This window comes from Saccoglossus kowalevskii, chromosome 10 (genome assembly GCF_978046115.1).
Source record: "Saccoglossus kowalevskii chromosome 10, keSacKowa6.1, whole genome shotgun sequence".
In the NCBI taxonomy this organism is placed as follows: Eukaryota; Metazoa; Hemichordata; class Enteropneusta; family Harrimaniidae; genus Saccoglossus; species Saccoglossus kowalevskii.
Genome location: NC_140650.1, coordinates 7,780,147 through 7,806,439, shown reverse-complemented (window position 1 = coordinate 7,806,439; position 26,293 = coordinate 7,780,147). Strand labels below are relative to the sequence as shown.

The 26,293-nt window shown below is 35.9% G+C and overlaps 1 protein-coding gene across 1 annotated transcript; it reads right to left on the bottom strand.

Annotated features, from left to right (window-relative positions):
- LOC100372400 (uncharacterized) lies at window positions 1–25,793 on the bottom strand. The gene is made up of 14 exons (XM_085504203.1): window positions 25,692–25,793; window positions 21,526–21,771; window positions 19,552–19,722; window positions 18,297–18,387; window positions 14,671–14,754; window positions 13,038–13,139; window positions 12,234–12,362; window positions 8,388–8,606; window positions 7,988–8,059; window positions 6,897–6,971; window positions 6,287–6,508; window positions 4,194–4,388; window positions 3,809–4,007; window positions 1–3,674 (listed from the first exon to the last, which is right to left on the bottom strand). Exons 2-14 carry the CDS (start codon window positions 21,702–21,704, stop codon window positions 1,051–1,053), a joined length of 4,362 nt encoding a protein of 1,453 aa, XP_085360329.1. The 5' UTR covers window positions 21,705–21,771; window positions 25,692–25,793; the 3' UTR covers window positions 1–1,050.
- Between the last annotated feature and the right edge of the window lie 500 nt (window positions 25,794–26,293).

The window sequence follows — 26,293 nt, the reverse complement described above, 5'->3', positions numbered from 1 at the left end:
TTTTAAGACAAAATCATGCCCTTTTAATTGAGAACTGCTTCAAATTTAATAATATTAAATTAACACAATCATAAATGCTGCATAATATAGAAAATAATTCATATTTACAAAATACAGGTACCACTTTTTTTAACAACAAATAATTGTTATATATTTAGAAAAACAAAACTACAGATACATAGTAAAATACGTCAAATGTAAACGCACAAAAGAAAGCATAACGACACAGAGATGGAATAGAGGGAGGCATTTTACAATAGAACAGAACAAAAATAGATAAAACATCAAATCTACAACTTTCTTACAGTTGTATCAACACTTTCATGACCCCAGACTTAACTGTAAATGGCTGACAGAATACATGTAGGGGTTAGTTATGGAAAATACAGCAAGGATTCTATGATAATTGTTACAGTTCATTGACCTTTCAACACAGCACATTGTCACCACTCAAGGTCAATCAAGAAATGTTGTTTTAAACCAAGCTAATGGTAATGCAGATAACTCGGTAGAAATCCAAATCTGTTTAGTTCAAATACTTAAGACACTCATTAACAAAATCTCCACATCTATGCAATTTATTATCATAATTGTGGCATAAATCAATATTCATAGTCGCATATATCCACCTTATAAGCTGATGTAACCAATAAGCAGATGGGAAAAGCAATTTGACTAGAACTTTCTGGAAGCTGCTCATAACAGCAAGACTTGACAGAAACTGAGTTCCATAGTTTAGGATCCCTTATACACCCTACAATGACTTTTGTAATGCCCATTGTGATTAATTACAGTAAAATACTTTATTTTCACTTGGAATTTATTTTTGCTGAAGAGGCAATTCAGTGAAACTAAAATCCAGCGGACATACCTTTATTTCTTTATTTTACATTCAACTCATCAAAAAACAGTGAAAATAAACTTCATACTAATCACCCCAAAAGAATTTTTAGTGAAAATTAATTCTAGCTAAAATAAAGTATTTTACAGTAACCCAAAGACTAAGAATGCGTCAGTGACATAACCGTGAGTAACACATTGTCTTTATGTTTATTCTGAATATTGCCTTGGCATTCTTATTCTTCTTGTCCTAGTTGAAGCAATGCCACCGGAAGCTGTCCGGTTTCTACTAGTGTTGTTGCTGGCTCCAGGCTGTGACGTACTCACATATGCATGCTCAGATGAAACCGCTGCGGCAACCGACGCAGCAGATGCTAAAGACAGAGTAGGTGAACTAGATGTTGTTGATGTTATTGGAAAGGGAGAACTTTGCATTGTTGTGGCAACTGACGAAGAACCTGGCATTGTCACAACCAAGGAAGAAATTGGCATTGTCGAAGAACCAGGTGTTGTCACAACTGACGAAGAACTTGACGTTGTCCCAATCGAAGAAGAACTTGACGTTGTCCCAATCGAAGAAGAACTTGACGTTGTCATAACCGAAGAAGAACCAGGTGTTGTCACAACCGAAGAAGAACCAGGTGTTGTCACAACCGAAGAACTTGACGTTGTCATAACCGAAGAAGAACCAGGTGTTGTCACAACCGACGAAGAACTTGACGTTGCCACAATGGACGAAGAACTTGACGTTGTCAAAACGGACGAAGAACTTGACGTTGTCCCAACCAACATTGAACGTTGTGTTGTTCCAACCAACGAAGAACTTAACGTTGTCCCAACTGACGAAGAACTTGATGTTGTCCCAACTGACGAAGAACTTGACGTTGTACCAACCAACCTTGAACGTTGTATTGTCCCAACTGATGAAGAACTTGGTGTTGTTACAACCAACGAAGAACTAGGCATTGTTGCAACCATTGACGAACTCTGCGGTGTTACAATCAATGTGGATGCATTACACATAGATTTCACGACTGGTGAAGCGATGCTTTGTACAATTGTCTTAGTGACTTTTATATTTGGAGTTGGTGAAGATGAAGGAGTAGATATTAACTTGATGGTAGATACCTTTGGGTCTACCACACTAGATTGCTTCGTGACCTCAATCAGGATGGGACGTATCTTACCATCAGGCTGGTCTACTCCAACGACAGGAGGGGTTGCAGTCCTTGAAACTGTAGAAAGTTTGTCAACTACATTCACTGTTCTTATTATTCTAGGTTGCTGTATTAATTGCTTTTTGATGATGCTGCTTGACGTTACAAGCCTGACGGGCATTGTGACTGGTGGCGGTATAGTACGACTTACTTGAACATTAGAGTTAGAGGAGCGTAGAGCTTGGGCTGCCAACTCGGCTCTCGCTAGCGTAATGGTGGCTGATGGCTTAATCACATCTGCCTTGCTTATGCTCAGCTCAGTTAGTTTTTGTGAAGCGGTTATTGATGCAGGTTTTGTGTTATCTCTGACTGAAGATCCCTGTATAGTGAGATTAGTAGTTCCAACACCTGATATAACTGATTGCGTGGCTGACGTGGTAGCACTGGTAAATGGTACGGTATGATGCACTCTTCCCTGACTCACTGTACTACTAATAGGCTTGCTTTGAGTCGTCGTCATTACACACGATGCAACAGTATTGGCTGGTTTAATAACAGATAGTTTACTTGCATTGCCTCCATGGATGTATTTCAACTGAGCTATTTCAAGCTGTTTCAAGATCTTCGCCTGTGTTATAATTGCCCCAGAGCTGGTTTTGGTTAATGAGGCTGTGGTGAGTGGGAAGTCATGAAACTGTAGCTTTTGAATCGCCTGTACATGAGTCAAATCAGGTTTTTGAGTCGCTACGAACGCAGATTTAGGACTCTGTTTTAAAACACATCCCAAAATACTTCCAGCAGTTGTTGTTTTAGTAGATGTGGAAGTTGTTTTAGTAGATGTTACTATGGTAACAGATGTTGTACTGGTTGTATTGATAGTTTGGGGACGTGCTTGATTTGGTAGTGTTTTTGGTATAGTAGATGCAGTCGGTAGTTGTATTAATGCTGGACTTGAATGGGATTTTGGGAAGCTTGTTAACAAATGATGTATGTGGGATGAAGACTGTGTTGTTCCAGTTGTTGTAGTCAGAGTTATTGTACGCATCGGTGCAGACGTCGTTCGAATCGTTGCCAATCCTGGTATAGCAGGTTTGATAGGATCAGGTTTTGAGAGACTTCCTATGCTTGATCCGATGCGTGCACTAGCAGCTAATCCAGTAGTTGGGACTTGTGTAAGCTGTGCTGGTAATGGACGAGTTAGGGATCCCTGCACTGTAATAGTGGTTTTCTGTTCACCCTGTGTTGCTATGGTTGTCAGTAATCCACTCAATGAAGCCTGATTCTGCAGCACGCTGGCTAACGATGCGGGTAGGTTTCCACCCTGTAGACTGAAACTCAAACCCTGTAGTATACTACTATGAGATGCTTGAGTGCTTATTACTCCAAGTTGTTGCAGTTTGGGTAATGTCTTCGTGGTCGTTGCAGGCTGTGCGAGTGAGGTAGGCGGTATCTGACCACCGACCGCTGCTCCTTGAAGCAATCCTGATAACTGTGCTGCTCCAGGTACAATGACAGGTGAATGTTGGTTAGTTGGACTACTCAAAGCAGTGGCTGTATTTACAATTTCAGCAGTTTTCACTGGTAGCTTTGGAGGTGGTTTACGCTTGGCTGCAGTTGGTCCACCAGTGCTAACAATTGGACTTCTTTTACGCTTTGAGGCAGACATCTTGGCTTTACCTACAATGACAGTAAACTTTATGATTATCTGAAAAATTATTTATATATATTTAAAAATTTACAGCATAATTGACCTTGTAATTTCAAAGCCTGGACACTCGTATTATTAATATTATTCTACATCTAGTGATTACCTCCAGCCTGTGCCTGAGCTGCAGCCTCACGTGCTTCCCTTACGGCTTGTTGCTGTTGTTTCATGCTTGCCACAAAGGCAGCATACTCCTTGGAAAACACTGGTTGTTGTGTTTGATACTTGTGGGGATCAACAGTTGGTGGTGCTCTGGTGGCCGATGATTTAGCAGTCTTTGGTGTTGATGGAAGAGACGCCACACCCTGCAAAATAACACGATATAATGAATGAAAGTGACCAAAGTGTTGTTTTGTGAAATAATCATCACAGCACTTTGGGACAACACTCTTGCCTTCAGATAGTAGACGGAGTGGGAGGTGGAGGGGATCTATTTTATGATACTTGTAACAATTTTAGCAGTAGAAACTAGCATTAAATGAATACTTTACCTCACTGAGGGGACCAGCAGGTCTTTTAGATTTCATCAGAGGTGACTGCAAACCATGGTATCCCATTTCAGCAGATAAATCCCGAGATACTTTTCTCTTCTTTTTCATTTTTTTCAAATCAGAGTCGAACTCAGGTGTGTCTGGAGCATTTACTTCAGCTGCAAGAACGCCAGCCAGAAACTCTGCAATTTCGTCCTGTCAGACACAAAACAAAAAAATTAATTTGAACCTAACAACGACAGAATTATTTACAAACAAACTAGAAAATAAAGTTACAGTCAAATATCAATATCACATCAATTCAAAGTAGTGCATACAATAGACTCGTCACAAGCAGTGTCAGTGGGGTCCAAGGTGAGGGGAGTTATTGTATGACCTGATAATGTCTGAGTGGAGAGCATCCATTTCAAATCAAGGGACAGGTTGTTACTTGCAGTACTATCCATAAGCATGCAGTTATTTATGAAACCACTATACAATAGTATTACATAACCATATATATAGTTTTTATTGGTTATATTTATTGCGCATAAGCTGTATAGTATATGCCACAACAAATTCAGATTACCTAGACACTCACAAATTTTTCAAATAGCCATGTGCAGTTTAATTTCAATCTACTATGCCTGCCAAACCAGAACAAATCAAAATTTTGAAAGTCAGATGGTTCATGAAAACAACAAGTCATTGTCAATGACACGTCCCCGTTCCGTTCATATTTGAGTGACATATACATTCAAAGCAGATCATGACCGAAATGCACCTGCATATGTACAACACATTGTGCTAAATCTGAACAAAATCCATCCATGCATGACTGAGATCCGGTTCTGGAATTGTGAAAATACGTGATTTTGATGCATTTTCGGCCTTAAAATGGCCATCATTCCGCTATTGTTAAGCAGATCATGAAACAAATGCACATATCTATTTGTGACATGATGTACCATGTGTGTGTGAAGTTTGAACTTGATCAATCCAGACATGTCTTGGATACGGATCCAGAACTGAATTCTTTAACAAAATGGCCGCCAGACGTGCATCAAGGTCCTATTATGTTTAATGTATGTACCAAATTTGAACAAAATCCATCCATGCATAACTGAGATACGGGTCCGGAATGGTGAAAATGTGCGATTTCAATGCATTTTCGGCCTTAAAGCGGCCCCCATTTGGCTATCGTTAATGAGATCATGAAACAAATGCACATATATATTTGTGACATGATGTACCTTGTGTGTGTGAAGTTTGAACTTGATCAATACAGACATGTCTCGGATACGGATCCAGAACTGAATTCTTTAAAACAAAATGGCCGCCAGTCGGCTATTTCGAACTTGATCCGAAAAAAAAAATGACGTGCATCAAGGTCCTATTATGTTTAATGTATGTACCAAATTTGAATGAAATCCGTCCATGCATAACTGAGATCCGGGTCCGGAATGGTGAAAATGTGCGATTTCAATGCATTTTCGGCCTTAAAGCGGCCGCCATTTGGCTATCGTTAATGAGATCATGAAACAAATGCACATACATATTTGTGACATGATGTACCTTGTGTGTGTGAAGTTTGAACTCGATCAATCCAAGCATGTCTCAGATACGGATCCAGAACTGAATTCTTTAAAACAAAATGGCCGCCAGTCGGCCATTTCGAACCCGATCCAAAAAAAAAAAAGACGTGCATCAAGGTCCTATTATGTTTAATGTATGTACCAAATTTGAACAAAATCCGTCCATGCATAACTGAGATCCGGGTCCGGAATGGTGAAAATGTGCGATTTTGATGCATTTTCGGCCTTAAAATGGCCGCTATTCGGCTATCGTTAATCGGATCATGAAAAAAATGCATGTGCATATGTCCCATATAATGTGTGATGTATGAGTGAAGTTTGAACTTAATCGGTCCATGCATGTTCGAGATACAGGTGATCACGGACGCACGGACGCACACAGGGCAAAACATAAGTCCCCGTTTTCGGACTGCGTCCGAACGGGGACTAAAAAGCTCACAACTAAATGGTGGAAGAAAAAGAAGAACAAATCAGAATAGGATCCAAAGCCCTGCTGACAATTAATATAAATATACGCACTTGTATACATCGGTCAACCATACTTTGAGTCACACCTTCCAGTTTCTTCTTAGCTTTTGTTAAACGTAAATGTTCATCTGCTCCACCGACAAGCACTAAACTTGACTCTGCTTTCATTTTTTCCCGCAAGTCTTCGATGTCATCTTGGTTACACACACTGGATTCTTGTCCAATAACAAACAAGGTTGGTGTCTTACCTTCTAGTAATGGATCCTCTACATCCTGCAAGTAGATCAGAATAGTGCCCCCAGTGGATAATTCATTAGTTACTTTGTTTTAGCCAGGATTTGTCATTTTTGTACTTTCATTGACCATAATTATTATAATATTCTATAACACACAATGTAATTATGTACCCACAAAACAGTATTGACTCAGCTCCTTATTTTTCACAATTATGACTTCAGGATTGCATAGCTTTCAAAAAGACAATATTTCATAAAAGTTGCTGACATGTCGCATCAGAGGACTCAAGAAACATTTTCACTGCTATAAAATGTTGTGATTTTCACTGATTTGTAAAATTCTCAAAAAATTGTCTCTCGCAAAAAGTAATTAATACAGAAACATGATACAGAACAAACATGATAAGACAATTCAGGTAACTTACCCCTCTACCGCCCTCAATGCCCATTAATGGAAATCCTAAACATACAACAGAGCTGACAGATTCTACCAATGCAACCTGCAGAAAGTAATTTGATAAACAGGTAATGTATCTATCAATCCATAGCTGTATTTGTACAACACAATTTCCATTAGACAAATTTTATTTAATTAATAATTCTCTAACCAAAGGGTTTAAGGAAACCAACTAACATACAGACGACCATCAAATAGCACTAGTCATTAGATCCTGTACATCACTACCTTATGGTGATTACCCAAACAAAATTTAACTAAATTACAATCATTGTTTCCATGTCTATTTGCAAAGACTCCCAACCGCCCGTCCTCTAAGACCAGGATGGACTTTTGAAAAACAATGACTTGCCTTTCTTTTTTGAGAAAGGCAACCAATCAGAAAGCTTTTTATTTATACTGCCATGTGTTGTAGATCATTGCCGCCACATTTAAACACTTTCCTTTGTTGTCAGATGCAGAAATCATTAGCGGGTGATGGAAATAGGAACCATTAATGAACTTGATGTTTGCACAGTGCAACATTTTTTTCATTGGCATTTACTGTTAATATCATTAAATAATTACTAGAAACAGGGAAAATTATATATAATAATAAAGTTTTCATGAAAATATTGAAAAGTATACACTCAGATATGCGTCATTTGATATAATTGCATACTGCATTGTTAGTGCAAAATCATTATGTGAAATTACACCTGAACTAATCCCATTTTGAACTGCACGTACATGCTTATTTTGGAGACCGCCATCATGTTTGTCAAGTTTCTTTTTCTTCAATAAGACACAGACCCTGTGACAAACCAAACCAAGACTGCACTAGATCTCTGCATTATCCGTAAGATGTTTGTTAATCCAAAGCTTATTTGCCAATTTAGATTACATTACCATTTATGAATAATTAATGATCAGGTTGTAGATCCCAAAACAAACCAAGGCTGCTAAAGTTTTTTTTTTATCTACTTGGAAAAACATCTCTGACTCACGAGTATGCTAATTTGAAGATTTGTTACAGCAGTGATGTTTGTTTCACTCCATTTATGAAATGTGTGTACTTACATGTGAAGCAACAAGAGCACCAACTGACCATCCAATCAACACCACCGGTCTATTTGGAAAATGACTCTGCAGCTAAGTGTACAAACAGATTAGAATAACATAAGTTCAGTATTCACTTATGATCAAAATTACTATCATGTCGCATCTAAATGCTAAAACTACCTGATTTGTACACATAATTTTTGTTCACTCTCATGTGATCAGTAAATAAGTTAATTTTTGGAAACATCATCACATCTATGGTTTTGGAAACATGTAAAATGTCCATTTAAATGTTGCAGAAATCCAAGCATTTATTTCTATAAATTTGTCAAGAAATATATTCGACTTTTTCTTTTAGAGATGAGCACACATTTTATCTTAAAATACAAGGACATCCATGGTGTACAACATCACTTACTTCCAAGACTTTAGTTCTAACAGCTCCAATCATGTGTTCTAAGCACTGACTGATACCAACTCCGGATCCACCGTTCACCGTATGCATAGTGACCGGGATAACTTTACCAAGATTAGACAACTGTGAATTCCAGAATCTCATACGTCTTGATAATGTATGAGAATGATGAGTCGGACCACTTGGAGCTATGAGCAACAATGGTGACCCGGGAAGCTTTTTCTATGGAAATAACACACAAAGGTTGAATGATACAATATATATGAACATATTAATTATTAAAAACGCAGCAATAGATGCAATATAATTTATTGCAAAGGGAAAACGTTTCTAAATCAAGGGCAGAAACATTTTTCTGATTACATCGTAAGTTCAGTCTACGGAAGATTTTCTATACAGGAAACTAGGGATAGGAATAGATTGTATTACATTAACATATTGCATACTGATTCCATTATATACCAATCATATCGGCTATCCATGGAGGCTTTCAACAGGTGATGTTTAAAAGGCAAGTTCATGAACACAGTCACTAAAATACTATCAATATTTTGAAACTCTTTAAGTCTTATGATTGGAAAAAACTTGGTGGTCCAGTAAGGTCAAAAGTCACAATAATTGACCATGACCCTATGTCTATGTTTATTACACACTCAACACACACAAAATCAAAGAAAGCTTAGAAAGAACTCCCATGTGCTGAGAGTATTGGAGACACATTAAATATAATTCGAAATTACTTAGCTGAAAACTAATTATGCAAATCAGAAAATTAATATGACCAGATTTGAGTGTAAAACTAATGAGGTCTGCGCAATGTAACAGAAAATCTATGTCTCCAAGTTTAATTGAAATGTGATTAGAACCAAAAAATTATGAATTATTATGCTTATTAGGGAATTAATATGAACAGATTTTTACCCCAAACTAATTAGGTTTGTACATTGTCCTAGAGCATCTTTATACTAAGTTTCATTGAAATGGAATAATTAGCACCGTGAAAACTCCAAAATTTCGACCCCTCTAAAAATTCGATCGCCTATTTATTTGCCGGGTTTCGGTGTTTTATTTACCTCCAAATTTTCGATTCCACTAAAAATTGCCGACTCATTCTTATTCGAAAATTGCGACCAGTTTTAGTTTTCCCACAAACGAAAAAAAAAACGATGTGAGCGTTCAAACGGGACCTTCCTCAAAGGCATGAATCCGGGTTTCTGATTGACTGAGAGATTTTTATTTTATTGGTAACGAAAATATATTCTAAATAAACGAAGTTTGAAATAAAAACGAACACAAAAATCTCGGCATGCTGCGTTTCTGAATTGTTGATTATTACTGTACTCAGTAGTGATTATAATAATGTACACAAAATAAATTTGTTGAATGGTTATGAAATACAAATAAAAGTCAACTTAGTTTCATCGTAAGCGAATGATTCCGGTCTCGTATAAACGTTTGATGCTGTAGGATATCCGCCATGTTCTCTTAGGTCAAATAGGTCAAATCGCTAATTAACCAATCAAAAAGCTGGATGATGCCAACGTGTTCAAATTACCATAGCTTATTTAAATATGTTAATGTTATTGAACGCAATGCGGAAGAGATTGGTGTTGTAGTACGATGTTTTGGCTTGGATTTTGATGCGAAAACGGCATGATTTTTTTTAAATAAAAAAATTAGTTGTTTTTAAAAAATAAACTGGTCATCTGAAGAATAATTTAACATTGTTCACAGTGATAACAGCTCATTCTCGAAAGGAAGCTTACCCGCTCACGCTAGTCACGATAAAAATCATACACGTGTACTCTTGAATAGACAAACGTCAATGACTACGGTAAAACTTAGACTCTATTTTAGCCGGCAGGATTGATTGAAATGTCCGAAAAATGACGCCAAAATACACCTTAAAAGTCCCATTTTATTTTCTTAAATCCCATTTTACTTTTTTAATCCAAGGGCAAATTTACGGCAGAATTTGGTCTCTCAAATAAGGGACACGTGAGCTTTGATTCTAACCGGATACATTGCACTGGGTCGGGGAGATAGTTTGCTAAACTTCCATGCATCTTTTGTCCAATGGGTACCTGTACTTCGAACATTCGCAAGTTTTTCTAGGTAGTGCGAGACAGCTTTGTCTTTTGACCTATTAGTTTTGTGCTGACCTCTTCTCCGCGTCTTGATGTTTTGTTTTGCTTGTCATAATACTGATTGATGACTTTGTTTAGATTTTGAGTTACAACTCGGCCACGACCTTTGCTTTTACCGTGAAACATGAGGAAGTTTACGTCAATTGACGGACATTGCATTTTTTAAAAACTAATGAAGCACACTGTCTATCATCCCCATTTTTTCATTTGCTGATTTCTATTCTGAAAAATTCGACCGTCCGAAAATGCACCTTAATTTTGACTCTAAAAACACGTCACATATCTAACACCAATTATTTAAAACCGGTCGAAATTTTGGAGTTTTTACGGTACTTTAGATATCAGTGTGAAAGCTTAAAATTGGTTAATTATGCAAATTAGGTAATTAATATGTACAGATTTTAACCCACAATTATTCAGGTCTGTCTATTGTCCTACAGCATCCATGTACATTCATTGATATGTGATGTATAGTACCTGAGATATCAGTGTGAAAGTTGGTTAATTATGCAAATTAGGTGATTAATATGCACAAATATTTACCGGAAACTAATTGGGTCTGCATAATTCTAGATTCATTGAAATGTGATGATTAGTACTTTAGATATCAGTAGAAAAGCTGAAAATTAATTATGCAAATTAGGTAATTAATATGCACAATTATTTACCCTAAAACTAATCAGGTCTCTGCATAGTCCTAAAGGATCTATGTACCAAGTTTCATTGAAATGCGATGATTAGTACTTGAGATACCCGTGGAAAAGCTGAAAATTAACTAATTATGCAAATTAGGTGATTAATATGCACAAATATTTATCGAAAACAATCAATCTCTGCATAGTCCTTGAGTATGTAAGTACCAAGTTTCATTGAAATGTAATGCTAACTACTTATATCAAATGCTGAAAATTAATTAATTATGCAAATTAGGTAATTAATATGTACTGATATTACCATAAAAACTATCAGGTCTGTGCAGTGTCGTATGACATCTATGTACCAAGTTTCATTGAAATGTGATGATTAGTACTTGAGATATCAGTGGGAAAAACCGAAAATTGACTAATCATTATGCAAATTAGGTAATTAGTATCCACGGATTATTACCAAAAACTAATCAAAACCTAGCATTAGTTCAGAGCATCTATGTACCAAGTTTCATCAAAATCCAATGAGTGGTTGTTTAGATATCAGTGGAACAGTCATGGAACCACTAAAAAATAGCTAATTATCATGCAAATTAGGTAATTAATATGCACGGATTTTTACCAAAAATTAATCAAATCTGCGCATATGTTCAGAGCATCTATGTACCAAGTTTCATCAAAATCCAATGAGTGGTTCTTTAGATATCAGTGGAACAGTCATAGAACAGCTAAAAATTAGCTAATTATCATGCAAATTAGGTAATTAACGAGCATGGATTTTTACCAAAACCTAATCAAATCTGCGCATTGGCCCAGAGCATCTATGCACCAAGTTTCATCAAAAACCGATGTATGGTTCTTGAGATAGCAGTGGAACAGTCGGACACACATACACACACACACACATACACACATACACACATACACACATACACACATACACACACACATACAGACACACTAACTGCAAAGACTCCCATTTTGTGCTTCGCACATGGGAGTCAAAAACTAGAAATTTGCTAATAGCATATAAACTGTATATGTTCAATACTTACTGGTTTGTGCTGTGTTAGCATACTGATTGATGGATCCCATGGTCTTTTTAACAATAACGTAAGTGCTTCAGTACTGGTACCTGATCTGGATGTTGCTAAACTGATCATTTTATCAATTAAAGATGGGACCTAATAAAATAAATAACTCAACCAATCAAACACTACCACATAGCACCTTGATGTAGTATTACACCCTACCATTGCCCATATTTGCACATTGTCACTATTGGACATTGTCATTGTCACTATTGGACATTATTAGATGATATAGTTTTACTCTAACGTGTTTCATTGGTCCTGAATCAGCATGATCGGTTTGATGTTAAACTTGGTAGAAATAAAATTGTGCAATTCTCCCCAGTGCTTATGACGTCAAATAAAAGCATATTAATACAAAAGAAGAGTAATGTGTTCACGCTTCTTGGCCACAGCATTCTAAGCTATTTACCCATTCACTTATTAGATGGAAATCAAGAGAAAATTAGCGTTACTTCACACATGCTGAAGAGTATAAATAATAATAATTGTCTCTTCACAATATCATATTAGATTTGAAGTAAATTCTACAGCTTGTACTTTATTTTCTGATTAGCATATGGCATTGTGGGTCGTCAAGACATGAATACTATAATGTACGACTCCCATTATGTACACTTTTGAGTTAGCTTTATTGTTATACACCTTTGTCAACTTGTAAGAAGAATTATGAGCTAGAAAATAATCCAACACATTGTTGCAACAAATACTGTAATTTATGAAAGCAAAATAAAGTTTATTAGTACTTTACAAAACTATACAAGATACCTTAGATTTCAGTGTTTGCAATACATCTAAATACGCTGCCAATAACGGTGTACTCAGGTGTTCTACTAAAGTCATATGTAACCACTGTGTTAACTTAGGATCCTGCAATAACGAGTAAACATTACCATTACTACAGGTATAGGATTAATTGTTTTTTTTTTATATGCAGAATGCAACAAATTACACTAAATTATGTAAAATATGGCATCAAGGTCAATAGCTGGTTGCAAGGTAAAGTGGTATTGTATCACAATTGCTTTAAATTGGACAAATGTATGCAGCATCAATGATTATACGATTACTTCAAAATACTTTATTTTTGCTTGTTGGAATTAATTTTTGAATTAGTGAAAATAAATTTCAGCAAATATCCCTTTTTTCCTATATTTCACATTCAACTCTTCAAAAATCAGTAAAAATAAATTCTATACAAAACACCCAAAAAGTCTTTTCAGCAAAAATAAATTCCAGCTAAAATAAAGTATTTTACAGTACTACATTATTTTGCCACCCAGAACAAATAGATTCTATAACACAATTGTCCCAAAAACATTTTAACTGACTTGATGAATACATAACACACACAATATTGTGACAATGTAACATACAGAATTCTACTGTATTCCATGCAATGTAACATACAGAATTCTACTGTATTCCATGCAATGTAACATACAGAATTCTACTGTATTCCATTGCAATGTAACATACAGAATTCTACTGTATTCCATGCAATGTAACATACAGAATTCTACTGTATTCCATGCAATGTAACATACAGAATTCTACTGTATTCCATGCAATGTAACATACAGAATTCTACTGTATTCCATGCAATGTAACATACAGAATTCAACTGTATTCTATGCAATGTAATACCTGGTTCACACGCAACATTTACGCCGTTGTAGCACACGCCGTAAATTTAACGACGATGTTATTTTTATCGTGTGACCAGTTTACACCGGTGTAAAAATGGTGAATTTTACACCGGCATAAACTTTCTGACCAGAGTCCGAGCTCAGACCTAAATTCTGAACAAAAGTGTATGTGAACACGCACAGTGGCATAAACAGTGGCACAAACACCCTCTATCGGAAATTCATGTATACGTCCATAGCAACAACATGACGGTGAGTGATACACATACCGCTCTGGTCAGTGGAACGAGTAGTCTCGGAATAATTGTATAATAATGAAGTCCTGCTACTAATTTCTATTTGACAAGAGGAAAGTATTTTGAGATTGATACACGGAACCTCCCATGATAGCCAGGTTTACAGGATTGCACAAAAAGCCAAAGAATTGGGGCGAGATAAACCCGCAGAACTGTGCCGTCAAAGAGCAAAACCTTTGAAGTCAAGATTCAAGGGAGCAAATGAAAATTAAAATCGTAGTGATAGGGTACGAATATGTTCAAACACAGATCATACTACAGAGGGGGTGCTACACAGGCCTAATATAAAATTATGTTGGTGTTTTTAATGTTGTGTGATCGCAAACGAAATACACCGTTGTAGAGACAATGCGAACACCAGTGTTCTAATCTAATCTGCGTGAAACAGGTATAACATACAGAATTCTACTGTATTCCATGCATTGTCTTAGATATGAACGTTCAGTTGTCACTCACCCATGAGACACTGGATAGCGCTTGACGTACTCTCCTTGTAGTTTTATCAACATGTACTCTTCGTAATACTGGCTCGTTATTCGTCTGAAATAAATGAAGTCACATGACACTAAATTTGCTTCAATAAACACATTCAAATTATTGCATATAATTCTTGTTTGACAATGAGGTTATCAAGATCTTCTTGTTACGAGAGAGACAGCCTCAAAAGGGGCGGTTTTGTGTTGCATCTTTGGATAAAATTCTAACTGCTGTTGATAATGGGATTTATCGGTAATAGTAGCCAGTTTTGGCCTGTCTGGAACGTAAAACATGTCATACAAGCAATTAAACATTGAATATCAAAACTACTTTTACTCAAATTTTATTAATTTTTTTTGTTAAATATGATTTTGATTGGAAACTAGTTACAATTGTATACCATCTAGCGAGAACATTGTACTGTAATTTTACCTTATTTTCACTTAGAATTTACTTTTGCTAATTTACTGAAGGAATAAATCAGTTACAATAAAATCAAGTGAATACTGTAAAACATGTCTTTTTAGCTAGCATGTTATTTCAGCTAATCTGTAATTTCGCTAATTCAAGAAGTCACTAATTTAAAATAAAGTATATTCTTACAATGAAATTGTTGACACTTTAATTAAATTAAGATTCAGTTAATTCATGCATGGAGTCAAATTAGCTAAAATGGCATGTACCTATTTAAGGTAGAGATGCAGTTTATTTGTGAATTTCAATCAAAAATAGTTTTTTTCGTTTTTTATATAGATTTTTATCTAAAGAACATTCTGTGAAAATTTGACCAATGAATTCTTATTAGAACACCGTTAAAATTGCTGGTTATTTTCTGATTAAAAATAAAAAACACTCTCACGTGGCAATGTTTATGTCCAATTGCCTAATTTGCATGAGTAATCAAATAACAGGACCTTTGATTGACAATATGCAAATCAAGATTGTACGGTTCATTCAATTCACGCGCATGTGCAATTATTCTCAAATCAGTTATCGCTCGCTAGCAAACCAAACATTATATTTCCTCAGCGTTTTTTCCTAATTTTTATCATTACATTATGCGTGGTGTGAAAAGAAAGAGAGGTAGAAAGAAGATTCAGATGATTTCTACGTCGGAAGAGGCAAAAGCTACACTGAAGGGATCAGCCCGTTGAACGAAAAACAAAATCGATGTGAGCGTCCAAACGTGACTTTCCCTGAAGGCGTGAATCCGAGTTTCTGATTGACTGAGAGATTTTATTTTTAAATAATTGTTCACAAAAAATAAACTGAGCATGTGAAAAATAATTTAACATTGTTTACAGTGATAACAGCTCATGATCGAAACGAAGCTTACCCATTCACGCTAGTCACAATAAACATCATACTCTTGAATAGGCGTCAATGACTACGGTAAAACTTAAGACTCTGTTTTAGGCATCAGGAATGATTGAAATGTCCGAAAATGACGCCAAAATACACCTTAAAAGTCCTATTTTATTTTTTTCTAAATCCCATCCCGAATTTACGGCAGAATCTGGTCCCTAAAATAAGGGACACGTGAGCTTTGATTCTAACCGGATATATTGCACTGGGTCGGGGAGATACAAACTTTCCGATCATTCACAAGTTTTGCTAGGTGGTGCGAGACAGCTTTGTTTGCAACCGGACGAACTCTGTTTAATTCAATGAAGCAAACAACTGACAAAATTAAAAATTAAAATTAATTGAAAACAAGCAAATAATTTCAATGAAAAATAAATCACAGAGAGAGGTAACTTGATACATTAACAACTCTTTTGACGCGCTGACCGCTTCTCCGCGTCTGATGTTTTGTTTTCCTTGTCATAATACTTACTGATTGATGATTTTGTTTTGATTTTTGAGTTTTTTAGCCTGCAACTCGGCCACGACCTTTGCTTTTTCCGTGAAAAATGGGGAAGTTTACGTCAATTTGACAGACATTCCATTTTTTTTTAAACTAACGAACACACTGTTTAGCACTCCTATTTTTTTCATTTGCTGATTTCTATTCAGAAAAATTCGACCGCTCGAAAATGCACCTTAATTTTGCACTCTTAAAACATGTAAGATTTCCAACACTAATTATTTAAAACTGGTTGAAATTTTAAAACTTTTACGTTTGGAGCTGGAGCTCTCTTCTTGCAGGCGACCGTCGCCGGTAGTACAAAAGCATGTTTTGTACGTACATCCGTGCGCTGATTGTCTGCGACTGTCTTAGAAAATCCCTGAATAAGGCGTTACCAAAATCGGAAAAAATAAAAAATTGCCTCCTTAAAAAACGAACAGAATTTAAATATTTCTTTTAGCAAATATGTTGCAGTGGGGAAAATGGGATTGGAAACGCTGAACACTCTGTGCCTCGCGTTTCGATTCTGGGATTACGCGATTATTCATTATTGTGCGTTCGCTTCCTGGAGTTGGTTCTCAATACTACATAAAAATCATCGAGGATAAATAATTTAATATCCCACTTTGTACTCTTCACGGTAAACCATAGGCTCTGAAATACTCGTAGATTTTTTATTGAAAATACATCGAAGAGAAGCCATGATGTTTTGATCGTGATAAAAGGTCACCTTCCTAGGACCGCCCCCTGTTTAATAATTCATGAGATGACGTAATGTTTACTGGGCATTGACACGTATTTTTACCGACCCCACCAAAACACTGGTATGAATGACGTGTTTCTGATTTATATATTCAAGAGCAGTTGTTCTGGTCCAACGATTTTACATAAAATGTCTATGTCTATACGTTAACTTTCAATTTCAATAGTCTAGAAAGTATGACAAAGTATGACAAAGCAGTAATTCCCGGTTTAACGCGCAAATATGCAAATTAGCCTTTTTCTCGTCTTCTATTTTTGGTGAATTCTTGGGTTTTAAATTAAAATAGCTGATAGACGCTTTGGCCATTTGCCTCGAAATTTTCACACATTATTGACAAGGTGTTCCCCCTTCAAAATGCGTCCGGACAGTTTATTACGGCGAGTGGAACAAAAATAACAAGTCCGCAATTAACATGGATATATAAATTATGCAAAAATAGAAAAGAGTGAACTTTGAGGTCATGCTGTGCGACTTTGAAAGCCGTTAGAGAGATGAGTGGACGCATTTGAATTAGTAGTATACCAAGGTATCCAGTGATGTAATTTTACCCACAAACGGACTTGAAGTTTTTAAGCTAATTTTTTTTAAACCACTTTTGTCCAAAAAAGCATATTTTTGACCCAAAATCAAAAACGCATTCTGGATATTTAAAATAAAGACAAGTTTTACAAAGTTTGTATAATAAGCTTTCAGAAAATATATAACATGTTGGATATATAATACCATCTTCATTGTCTAATTACTCAATTAAAAAGCAAGCCAAATAAACTGCATCTCTACCTTAAACATGTTTACAGTATACCATTATTTCTATATTTTACAGTTAACTCATCAAAAATCTGTGAAAATAAATTCCATACAAAACTCTCGAAAATAAAGTATTTTACACAGTAACTAAATACCACGAGCTGCTATTTAGACTTGCTGACCTGATGAAAATAACATTTGAAACAGCGCCCCCAGTGTCAGTAATGCAAAGAGGATGACACTTACATTTTCATACGTTAATCTTGCAAGTCTATCGGTATTCAATGCTTTCACAACTTTATTAAAAAGTTTATTTTGTTGAGCTGTCCATCCAATCCTATGATAAAACAGAGCAAATAAATAAATGACTACGATGATAATAAACTACCAAGAGAAGCTGGTCAAACACAATAAAAGTTACTGTCAGAGTTGATAACACTGAGCTATTAGTTTTAAATGTCAATAGACTACTAATACTGTAAATACATTATATTTTTGTTGTGGGACTCACATTTTTACTAATTGTGACTTCAGCCAAATCACATGTAAATGATATATACAGCAGTCATCAAAATGAGCTAAGTTAAGGGGCCCCTTGTTTATCAATGTGAGCTGGTTAGAAGGCCTGTCTTTTATGCTCGTAGGCTGTCATACAGCAGTCATCAATGCGAGTGTAATTAGGAAGCCCTCACAGTCACTTGGGGGCTGAAAATCAATAAATACTAATTTTCAATAAAAATCATCCGCTATACGTATATAAATAAACAAGTTGTGAAACACGGCACCGAGTAAATCGACACCCTGTCGGTTTCAAATGTCGATTTCTTACCTTAAAATGCGAAACAAAAATTTTAGAGGGGATCAGGTGTTACGTTAATAACCATTGTTCATAATCGCTAACTTGGTTTTATTCAAAACTGCACAAATCCCGCGTTTTCTGATGATATCCGACGATTTCATGAACGAAAATGGCCAGCAGCCAGAATCAAGGGGGATTCGCACAGAGTTCTGGGTAAATCAAGGAAATACTCGCTGTTACGGCACGCCTGATTGGCTGAAAATGAGTAAGCGCACTTGATTTTCCCAGAACTCTGTGCGAATCCCCCTTGATTCTGGCTGCTGGCCATTTTCGTTCATGAAATCGTCGGATATCATCAGAAAACGCGGGATTTGTGCAGTTTTGAATAAAACCAAGTTAGCGATTATGAACAATGGTTATTAACATAACACCTGACCCCCTCTGCACTTTTTATTTCGCATTTTAAGGTAAGAAATCGACATTTGAAACCGACAGGGTGTCGATTTACTAGGTGCCGTGTTTCACAACTTGTTTATTTATATACGGATGATTTTTTTTTGAAAATTAGTATTTATTGATTTTCAGCCCCCAAGTGACTGTGGAAGCCCTCCCGTTATCAATGTGAAGTAGGTTGGGTGGCCACCTATGTTATCAATGCAAGCTAGGTTAGAGGGCCTTTATTTTATGACATATGACTAATACCTGAGAGCTGCTACACTTTCTTCCCAGTCTTCTGGACCTTCATCTGGTGTAGTTCTGGCAAAGTTAACATGTCTCTCACATTCATTCATAACAGACCTTGCTTTACTGCTGTCATAAGGCATACCAGGAGACTTTGCAATACCGACCACATCTATCGCTACATCAGGCTCTCTAGTAACACAAATAATATATATATATTCTATTAACCTTTATCCTGCCAGCCACCATGTACTATTACGTTGACTTCACCAAATAAGAGTTACCATAATAAGAGCTACCGGGTAAGAGCCCATGCCTGGACAAACGCCCACCCCTTACTTTTGACACAATAAAGAAGTTGAGGTCATATGCGGGCACAGGCCCAGGGGGTCTTTTTCTACACACAAAATAACTATTTTCTATTCATTGACTGTGGTTGTATTAACAGTTGACTTTCTTGAAGTCTGTCGTGATACTTATAAAAATTGTTAATTGCGTAAAACAAGGGATTTTTTTAAGAATCATAACAGTCAGCAAGCTATAAAAATAAATATTAAAGCAGAAACGGTAGTTCTCTTTTTGAAATATGTCGTGGCCCTAAAAAAGGCCGGCTGTTTGGTTTGTGCTTCCTTAGCAACGATTCAAACAAATCGTATAAGAGAGCCGCTAAGCAAGTGTCGCACTCGTTCGGCTTTAGCATCGTTGACAATGAAAACAATGTTGCAATATTGTAGCAACCCGTACCTGGGAGAGTGGTTAAAATCACGTTATTTTGGCTTGATAAACGTCGAAGACTGCCAACTTTTTTACCATCTTTTATCACAACTATTGCATTTCTGTCATGAAAACTATTCTTCTGTCGTTGGATAAAAAAAACACTTCCTATTTCAAGTCCACCGCGATACCCATATAGTGAGACATTCCAACCGCCGGAACTTGCTGAATGATAACTTTCACCGTGATTAATAAGCGTCGAGTCTGATAAGAAAGCAATGTCACGATTTCACCTTTATGATGAAATACTAGTAGTGATGTCATTCTTAGTCAATCAGTAAAACAGATGCATAAAGGTCAAAGATGATTGCTAGACTGTAAACAAAAGCATCGTGTGCAATCGCAGCAGAGCGACCCCATTTTTCTTGTCTCTTTATTATGATTAGACATGAATGAAAAGTGCCATGCAGACAGACTGCGAAATCCGTGGATTAAAAGTGCTATGTCCAAATTGTGTGGGACGATATCAACGAACTTCAGGAATAAGTTGTAGGGATTTTGTTCGACGGCTACAGTGACGCCGACTTGGACATTTGAGGGTTTTGAGTTTGACGAAGATGGCAATGAACGTACAAATAAAGATCTGAGAAGTTTTTTCAAACAGCTATGCATTTTTATAATTTTTACTGTGTGAATTTGTAAATTATTATTGATCTTATATGACAGTTGATTCATAATTTGCCGAGACCGGAAATCATTTTACGCAGTTTAACCCCTGACATTTTAATTCATTTTGAGTTCACGCGTATTGGGCATGTTTGTCGGCGGGAAAATCCTAATTCAAATGATTCCTCACTGTTGATTTTTATTATTTCTGGTTTATTTGTCCCATTATAAGCAATACATTATTTTTGTTTTACTTCTAGTGTTGCACATTGTTCATTTATTTCCACTGCACGTTTTCATTTGCCGTTCTATTCCCTGCCGCAGTTCGATCTGCGTGTTGTCAATTTTCGCGAATTTTCTTTTTTTTTGCTGGGGATCTCCAGGCGAACGCCCACTCCTTCTTTTTGGCAATTTTCCATGTTCAGGACCCTGGGCTTATACCCGGATAAATACGGTAACCTAAAACACAATATATCACATTTTTTTAATTTTACATGGATACATGCATGTAGATATAATAAGTTTAAGAATCCTGTAGATAATAAATCTAATTTATGTGCACTTTTATTTCAGATGTGCCTCTAAAAAGCAAAACTAACACAATAAGACACTTACATGCTACGAGTCTTTTCAACGCGTAATCTCAACGTCCTCGGTACAAACAACGTCCTAGCAGGTTTAGCACTGCTGGCATCAGGGTGAGCACTCCAGGGTTTAGCATAGCAATGATCTAACAACACTAAATCTAACTCTCTCTCCCTTGCTGATAGGTGGAATAGAAGTGAAGAAGTCATCTTTGATTCAATTCCGATATTACGAATATAGAGAGTTTGTCTTGCTGGGTTACAGCATTATTGTATTCTGCAAAAATAAAATAGAATCATTATATTCAGGAATGGTTACAGCAAGTCTCAGAAGTATTGGGACAGCCAATTTGCAAACTCGCTAGCAAAGTCTCTTTGACTAAACAGTTGGCTTTAAAATCTCGCTGGCACCGACTTGTGACCACATGGATGAGTCTATACTGCAGTAGGGGACATAAAATGCTTTTACAATGCCTGGTACATGTTTTCTGGATTCCCCATTTCAAAGGCGATTTACTGTGTTACGTGAGACGTGATAATGTAAAGTACGGTAGTTTACAATTACCAAATAAGTACAAGGAATTTACAAACAAATCTGCTCACCCCATTCTTATCAAATAATGCGGCTTTATTTCATAATCATGCTTTTCCCATGCGTTTCTCTGGTTAGCCTGACAACCACAGTAATTTGCCGCACAAGTGATAATATGATAAATACAATTAATTCACTGATACATAATATAAGGGCGTAGCCATCTTGAACACAGCATGAAACTAAATAAAAAGTCAAGTTGAGAAACAGGTTTTTCATTTCAAACCAAAATTGCCATCCAACTGTAAGGCTGTTGATGATTAGCTCCTGAAAGTCTGATGACTGTCCCCCTAGTGTTAAAATAGATTCACTCAGAGTAGGCGTTCGAAATTCAAAAAGCAAACCATTTAGTCAAAACTCAAGTAGTTAGCCAATATTGGGATAAACCAATATTCAGCAAAAAAGAAATGTAGATTTAACAGCCATGTTTTTTATTAAAACAACAACATCAACTGCTGATGCATTGTTTTTTTCTTTATTCCTATTAAATTATTCATGGAGGCTTTAGGATGGTGATGTGTTAAACAGGACACTGTCATCTGAACTATGAACGTGTGCATTCTACTTTCTTTTCTCTGGCTGGATTATTTTTTACAGCATTCTGATTGGTTAATAACAGACTTGATTCAGGTCAGAGGTCTTTGTTGCAGGTCAAATCAAGCAGAAAAACATGATGGAAATTTCTTTGCATCAGGAGTTTGGATCAATTGAAAACATCCAACCTCAAATATAATAATAAAGTTTGGATCAATTGAAAACATCCAACCTCAAATATAATAATAAAGTTTGGATCAATTGAAAACATCCAACCTCAAATATAATAATAAAGTTTGGATCAATTGAAAACATCCAACCTCAAATATAATAATAAAGTTTGGATCAATTGAAAACATCCAACCTCAAATATAATAATAAAGTTTGGATCAATTGAAAACATCCAACCTCAAATATAATAATAAAGTTTGGATCAATTGAAAACATCCAACCTCAAATATAATAATAAAGCTCTTGGCTTGGATTATATTTTCCACAGACCCTAATAATTTCTACACTATGAATTTGGTGATATGTACCGGTAAATTATATTGTAATAAAATGTGATTATTTTTTGTGAACATTTGGTGAACACATGGTGAACGAAAATTGTCATTTAAATAGTTTTTCAAGGGTGGTGCTCGGCTAAAAGCCCACCCACTAAATAACATGACCAAGTAGAATGGGTACTGTAGTTATAGAATTTGTAATTTAGTAAAATGAAATTCACATTATATGAACAAAATCAAAGAAAGCTTAGAAAGAACTCCTGTCTGCTGAGAGTATTGAAGACACAATTAATTCAAAATTACTTGTACACGAGATATTGATGGAAAACTGAAATCTAATTAGGTAAATCAGGTAACTAATATGAACAGAACAGAACAAGAAAATTATGAATTATTATGCTAATTAGAGAATTAATATGAACAAATTTTAACCCAAAATTAATCAGGCCTGTCTATTGTCCTAGATCATTTATGTACCAAATTTTATTCAAATGTGATGATCAGTAATTGAGATATCAGTGTTAATTAGTTATGTTGATTAGGTGATTAATATGCATAAATATTTACCAAAAACTAATTCGGTTTCTGCATAGTTCTAGATTCATTTTAATGTGATGATGAATACTCAAAATCCAATTCGTTGTTCTTTATATATCAGTGGGACATTCATAGAAACAGTTAACTAATTATATCCACAATTATTTACCCTAAAACTAATCTGCATAGTCTTAGAAGATCTATGTAGCAAGTCTCATTGAAATATGATTAGTACTTGAGATATCAGGCTAAAAGCTGAAAATTAACTCATTATGCTAATAAGGTAATTAATATGCACAAATATTTACCCCAAAACTATGTACCAAGTTTCATTGAAATGTGATGACTACTACTTGAAATATCAAAATTATTTATGCAAATTAGATAATTAATATGTACTGATATTACCCTAAAAACTATCAGGTTTGTGCAGTGTCCTATGACATCTATGTACCAAGTTTTATTGAAATATGATGATTAGTACAGTGGAAAAGCCGTCTCAACTTGATTTTGGAGGACTCCATTTTGGTTTGTTCGAGGGCAAACTGGCAATAACCTTTGAACCACGATACCTAAACGAGCAAATTTTGTTATCAAATTTTATACAATTATCCCTTATGGGCCTTAAATAACGCTTAATTTTGATAAATGCGACTCTGTACTGTAAATTATGTGCAAGTACACATATAGTTGTGTACACTTATAGTTGCGCATCAAACATCAACTGAAAGTGCTGCCACACCTACCTGGCAACTGTTGTACAAATTGGCCATCAGATAGCAAAATTTTGTTGTCGGGTATCACAGCACTTTAGTATAGATTATTTAAGTGGAAAGAGTGTGAAACAAGTTAGTTTTTAGTTGGCGATAAATTGGATTGACATATCATTATCTGGTTGACACTCGTTTTGGGTTTTGTTGGAAATTAAATTTTTGAAGGCAGATTTATTCAATGTTGTTTTTCACATCTTTTCCTCCCAGGGATACATCATTAACTGCTGTAACTTAGCGCGTTACGGTGACAGATGTATAAATACTTTAGTATAGGACTATAATGTAAATATTACATCGTATGTACTTTTGCAGTTTTGTGGCTTCAATATTATATTATATATTTAAACTCAGAATATTTTGTGGTCCTCATAGACATACGTGTTGAAGAGTTGGGACACTATTATTTCATTAACACACCTATATATTACTACTACAGTCCAATTAATTTTAACCCCAGCAGCCACATACAAGTTGCTGAGCCTTCATATTACTGCAGAGTCGCTAGAGTATGTTTTCTCCAGGGTACACGATCACTGGCAGTAGGGGTTTCCCTGTAATACAAGACATTTATCATTCATCCCATTTGGACAAGGTGAAAGCAGTGTTTAAACAAACCAGTGATTCAGTATAATTATCTCAACACAAAAGAACATGGAAGCAATATTCCGCTGACAAAGCACTAGAGGCACGAGTATTTATAAACATACAAGGCCGTGCTGCGAACGATATTAAAACAAGCAGAGTAAATCATGAATTCAAGTCGATATAAGATGTATCAAACTAGCAAAAAATCTATCCTAAAAATGATATTGTTTGTCTTTTAGTAAAATAGGGAACTGCAGATTCAGACATTCGTAATTGCTTGATGGTAAATAGCCCTGACTGATGTAATTCCTGATACAACCACGGCAGTGGGTGCAACTAGTAGTCAATAACAGACCAGGGTGTCAAGATCGTTTGCTCGTTCGTACACTTAAACGAAGAGCAGCTTACATTATTGATGGCTGGATGGCATAATAGCATCTAAACGACTTCATACAACCAGGAACGCAACATGGAAGAAGGACGCCGATGTTACGTAATACTAGTAACATGTACGATGTAGTGGAAGGTGGCGCGACGAGTTCACGCACACAACAGCCACACACGGTAATCGGAAGTGCGAGGGAGAAAGGAAACATGAATTTTGATGAGTTCAATCGTGCTTTATCTAGATACACGGCAACCATAGTTATCTCACAATAATGCTTACCAACGATCAGCTGCCAAACGTTGCTCAAATTACACCAATTTGACAAATAAACGACAAAACTCAGAGCATCTGCCGACAAGCAGATTATACGATCCCATGTGGAAGAACAATAATAACCTTATCGTGTTATCCTTCCGCTGAACTATGTTCTCAAATAAACCCGAATAAGGACAGTTATTTTACATCCATTCTTCCGTTTATTTTCCTATATAATCCGATGATGACAAATAACTCCTATAGTCATGAGGTTATGTGTAAAATTCTGAAGGAATTTAAAGTCGAGAGAAATGCGATGATGCCATGTAGACTGTTGACCGAATAGCCACGACTGTATGTCTCCGCCGTATTTTAGTCGCGTTTTATAAACAACGCCGCTAACGACACAGTGGCGAATGACTTTTCTTTTTATTATTTATAGCATGCAGCCTGCACCAGCGAACTAAATTAAACTGTATTGTATCAAGGTGAATGTTTTATAGTTTATACTTTCCATAAAAACATTCATGCCTTAATAAAATTCATTGTGCATTAATTTCAGGTTATCCATGGATGATGATAATTAATTTGTGGTAATTATTTTTTAATTTCAATTTTAAACGTGA

Coding starts and splice junctions, on each gene's coding strand:
- LOC100372400 (XM_085504203.1), bottom strand. CDS start 21,704: ATGACTTCTTCACTTCTATTCCACCTATCAGCAAGGGAGAGAGAGTTA. Junction 18,388..19,551: donor GAAAGTGTAGCAGCTCTCAG/GTATTAGTCATA, acceptor GTTTTATCATAG/GATTGGATGGACAGCTCAAC. Junction 13,140..14,670: donor CGCTATCCAGTGTCTCATGG/GTGAGTGACAAC, acceptor TCGTTATTGCAG/GATCCTAAGTTAACACAGTG.